Source organism: Gobio gobio (assembly GCF_949357685.1).
Source record: "Gobio gobio genome assembly, chromosome: 14".
Taxonomy (NCBI): domain Eukaryota; kingdom Metazoa; phylum Chordata; class Actinopteri; order Cypriniformes; family Gobionidae; genus Gobio; species Gobio gobio.
The window spans coordinates 19,792,944-19,798,360 of NC_137107.1; the positions used below are offsets into that span (position 1 = coordinate 19,792,944).

The 5,417-nt window shown below is 37.8% G+C and overlaps 1 protein-coding gene across 1 annotated transcript; it reads right to left on the reverse strand.

The window, feature by feature from the left end:
• Positions 1–1,844: 1,844 nt before the first annotated feature.
• Positions 1,845–4,527, reverse strand: liat1 (ligand of ATE1; the record flags this gene model as incomplete). Its single annotated transcript, XM_079834532.1, has 3 exons — positions 1,845–1,852; positions 1,987–2,289; positions 4,335–4,527. 3 exons carry the CDS (start codon positions 4,525–4,527, stop codon positions 1,845–1,847), a joined length of 504 nt encoding a protein of 167 aa, XP_079690658.1.
• Between the last annotated feature and the right edge of the window lie 890 nt (positions 4,528–5,417).

The window sequence follows — 5,417 nt, forward strand, 5'->3', positions numbered from 1 at the left end:
CCACTGACAACAGTTTGAACTCAGAATTCAGCCATTCTGTCCACAGTCCATCCCATCCAATCATGCCTTTACTCAGACGATGTTTCTGTAACATTTATAAAGGCCAGTACATTACAGTATGTCTCTTAAAGAGCTTTCTACACAGTTCACAGAGAGTATTCAGAGAAGAGATCCACTACCAAGTGCGACTAAGAGAATAATTGAATTATGTTCAGAATTTTATTCTGTTCTTGCTGCAGTTCTCTGAGCTTCCCAAGAAAATTTGAGAGTTTAGCTCAGGTTCAGATGCAATTTTGTTTTCAATATTAATTGTGAACACAATGCTTCAATCGTATACTTATTCTAATCATAATTATTTATTAAGATAACATTCAGGAATGAGCTTATGAAAGATGATTTTTTCATATCTGGTTTGTATAGTATTTACTCAATGTTTAAAAGGAAATGTAGATTATTGAATAAATTATTAAGTACAGTCACTCTGGCATACTGTGTGCTTGATGGATCTAGGTGGCGTAGTTGGTCATCAAGCTGTGAAATGGAGCATGGGTAGTGGAAAAATAGACAATCACTGAGCGGAGTGAGCGCACATCCAATCATAGCGCTTAGGAGGATTAGATGAACACAGAGCGATGGATGCTGAATGTGATGGTGGTCACAAAAGGGGGAGCATATATAATAGAACTGGACAAACATGTTACAAAAGGGAATATTACAAAAGAAATGCTGAGCTGCTCTCTTATATCGCCTCTTATTCTCTCTCTCTTCTGCCACTGAACCCAGTTTTTCACTCCCAAATCCTCATAATTCACTTCTGTTCTTATCAGCAAGAATTTGTGCAGAGATATATGGGTCATATACGACAGTCCAAATCTGGAGGTGATATGTGGGCCATGAAATAGGGCTTAGACCTTAAGAAGCTATTGCAGAGAATTGAAAAATCCCTTTAATCAAGTACACTAGATGGTAAAAATAACATTAACATTTAGAGATGATCACAAGGAGAGAAAAAGCTTTGCTATACTTGACATTTCTGTCATTCTGTGCAGACTAATATTGCTGATAAGCACAATATCACTTTTATTGTTATGACTTCCATGTTGGTCCAGTTTTTCTATCAGGAAGCGTGTTGCAGTACTAATGCATGTTTAAAATCATGCAAATAAAGGAGCCCTTTAGGAGGTCCCGTTTCCTTTCCCAATACAAGACGTGAACACAGGATGGCAACCATATTTTACAGTTTTAGTTTATAATGTTATCATCACCGTTTTAGATACAGCAGAGTAAGGAATGATTTGTTTGAATGTACACATGAGTCATCATTATAATAGTCAGAAGACAGTCACACACAAGGTTATTTATATCAGAACAAACATTACAATGTGCTGCAAAACAAGTGTATAATTTGCACTGGTTGGGCAGTTTTAGTCACTGTTACTCATTCATGGACTTGTTTGTCATGCTCATAAACATCTGTAACCCTTTAAAAAAACGCAATAAATGATTATGTTTTTCTGGTTTGGACTACTTTTGCTTTCATTTATAATAGTGATTTGTTTGAGAATTTGAGAATATTCAAGATAAGATGCCTTAATTGTTTTGGAAAGAAGTCTCTCGTGCTCACCAAAGCTTAAAATAACTTTTCTATTTTAATATATACACATTATATAATTTAATAAATGATTCAGTAGAGGGCTGACTGCATGAACTGAACAGCTTGGATGCAGAAAAGTGGTAACAAAACCCGGGATCAATGTATAGACACAATATAAATCACATAACAGTAGGCCTCCATGTGAGAGAAATGATTGCACATTCAGGCCTAAAGAACTTTCTCACTACAGTTATGTTCCTAATAACACCAAAAAAAACACAAATATCTAATAGACTCTGCACATGATAATAGACTGAACAAAGTTCTTCATGTTAAAACTCCAGGCTTGTTTTGTGTATTTAGTGTTGAGGTGTTTGAGTCTATGCACAAACCTGTGTGAACATTCTGTAGAAAAGCCTGTCTTGATGCCATGTAACGTTTACGCCGATTGGCTCTGTAGACCTCCAGCCGCTCTGCCTCTGCAATGGGGTCTTCCAGAGCTCCTTCCCACCTCAAGCTGTCCTGTTCAAGCTGGGTCAAATCAGATTTGTCCTCCTCAGTTGGAACCGAAACCACTTCGGATACAACCTTGGGATTTTTGGATTTGCTGCTTTTTCGTTCTTTGGCTTTGGCTTGACCTTTGCTCTGAGCATCACTTATCTCTCCGTTGGTCCACTGCTCTGTCTGGAGTTTCTCTAGAGGGAAGTCAGACGGGTTGATGGATATAAATAATATTATTTTGTTGATAGCACTGGATTACTATTCCTATGCCTTGATTACCATTAAAATATTTAAACATCCTTAAAGCAAGACTTATTTAAACTAATGATATTTAGACTTCTCAGATAATGCATCTTAAATATCTGTGTATTTTGCTTTGTTCTATTGGCATATTTCCCCCCCACGTTTTAAGCATTAACCTTATTATTTAAAGGGATGGTTGACCTAAAACGTGGACATCCTGTCATCATTTATTCACCTTCATGTCATTCCAAACCTGTATGAGTTTTTTTTACTTCTGCAGATCACAAAGATTTTTTGAAGAATGTAAGTAATCAATCAATTTTGGTTATCAATGACTTCCATTCTATTGAAAGAAAAACATTGAGACATTTCTCAGAATATCTAGTAATGATGACAAAATTTTCATTTGTGGAAGAAATATGCTTTTAAAGGCCCACTGAAGTGCCTTATTCAATATGTTGACATCATTTCCACTGAAACAGGAAGAAAGGGCGGGTTATATCGAGCAGCTCCTCCACTTTTTTAACCAATAGCGTTTTGTTTATATCAAAGCTCGGACAGAGCCGTTGAGCTCGGTAAAGCGTCATTTGACAGCCACAGTCCAATAGATTGATTCCCCTTTTAAATTTAATATAAAAATGTTACTAAAGCAAAACATGAACATAATCATGCTGAGGATGTGTAGTTTGTAAAGTGTGTAATTACTTGTCAGTGCTGTTTCTAATGCTGATTCTAACTGGTTCACCTCCTAATCTCCTCCATGTCGCTTTAAAATACAGCATTTTGGGTCCAATATGGTTTGTGGTCTGTGCTGTGAATTCCCAAATTCATTCCCTATCCCCCTATGTAGTAGCCTGACGTCGTCATACTCAATTCTAGTCAGAATATGAGTCTGATACTGCTCCGTTGGGCTGTGATTATGGGGCGTGTTTCAACCGAACCAGGAAAGACCTCAATTGGATAGACCTACAACCAATCAGAGCAACGGAGCGACGCATAACGTTAGTTGTCAAATGTCAACAGAACTCAACTGCACTTTGTTGCCATGTCCGCGGGTTGAAGCGACCCCAATTATGTGATATACAGACCCAGGAATGCGATTTTTAGCTGCCAGCCCTGCCAAAATAACACATATTTTACCCCCCAAATGCCTTTTTTCCCGGAGAACCCCCCCTGGAAAGCTATTGGGCTTGTAAACGATCTTTGCCGGTGTTGTAAAAAAAGAATTTAAGGATACACAGAGTACTTACCAACACGATCATCATTTCTGAGAGAAATAGTAAAGGTGAATGCATATACGAACCTCCGTTTAGGATTAGAACAAACTCAACCCAAGCGCCTTTGATGACGTGGATGATTACGTTACTGTTTATCATCTGTCCATCATCGTCTAAAGCCCGCCCTGACAATTTCATTGTTCCGAACAGTTTCTGTTCAGGCATAATTACTTCTCTATGGATCAAGTCCAGACCGAACTGCCCGAGTAAAAATGTTGTGGGCGGGGCTAAGTTCGGCTGGCATCCAGGCTACCTATATAGTGCATTATGTGCCATTCATCATTTTAAAAAAATGTGTGAACCAGCGACTGATTTCAGTCACAGCTTCAAGTGTAGGGGCGGGACTCTTCCGATTCTAGGAAGCTTTTGATTGGACAGAAAATCTGATGAGAAGCTGAAGTGCAGAATGGTGTCATCAAAATCAGTGATCCATATTGGCAGAAATAAGAGACTGCAAGTTTTGAACGCTTGTATCTTCTAAATGCGAAATGTATCATTGTATTGGAGCACACTAGCGTATAACACTGACCGCAGTCTTATAACCTAATGCTAACAAAGCCTTATTCATATTCATACTAAAAGTCAAAACAACTTATATTTTGATTTCATGTGGACTTTAAGAGTCCTTCAGCAACTTAATACTCGCTTAACGTTACTTTGTTTATTTATTTCACCAATGACCACATAAAGCGTTTTAGAAGTTTTTAAAACCAACTCACCTGAATCCTTAGATTGATTAATGCAATTCCTCGATTTCTTTTTCTCTTTTGTTGTGTCTTTCCTTTTCTTTTTGCTCTCTTTCACCGAGGCAGTCAAAGGTGGGACGTGAAATCCTTTTTTATCTGAAATCTCCTCCCGCGTGTTTGTTGTTTGAGAAGCGCCTTTAACCCGTCTTTCTCTAAACGATGCCATTACTCAAGGCTGTCCCAGCACTTTAAAACGAGTGCATTGCTTATGAAGACTTTGAATTTACGTTAATGGCATTTTGACATTAAAAGAGATATTGTCACGTCAACATCTATAAAGCAGGTAGCGCCGTTCTATCAGAGTGAAGGTCGTTTGAGCGTGATGACGCATCTCCATGGAAACAGAACTCCTCCCATGTCCCCAAAAGTAATGGAAGAGTCGTTCACACAGAGATAACTAGAGACATTTTCCTACTTTATAGACCATAAGAACACGATGGAATAACAGCACGCATAATATTTAAATAATCACCTTTTTATTTATCTGTATACGAAAGAGAAATACATATACATATCTGCTCCTTTTGGCACAGACACTGATCCTATACTTAGAACAAGGCCATCAGTTAGTGAGAAGAACACGGTGCTGAGCAGCCAAACTTAGCAACAGCAATAAAGGTTACAGAGGTGAACCATAAAGAGAACTGCCATCCAAACATTTTTATTTTACAGATGCAGACCTTTTCACTAACTAAAGTGAGTTTTGCCGATGTAGCCCTGTAATATATATGTGTTTGTTATATAAAATCGTATGAATCATTTTTCCGGTTTTGTAATGACTCTCTCGTAGCCTCCAGAAACTCTAAATCTCAAAAAAAAAAAAAAAAAGATTTACTTTAATTAACTTGTACATTTTTTCATACATTTATGAAGTGCAACTGAAAATAGAATAAAATAAAAATAATAAAATAAAATAAAATAACTTTGGGTGTTGTTGAGTAAACTTTTACATGCACAGATGATTGGCTGGAAACGAATCGTCCATGAGCAGGAGACGTTTTCATTGGTTGGAACGGTTTTGTCCCGCCCCCTTTCTTGGGAGCCGCGGCTTAACGT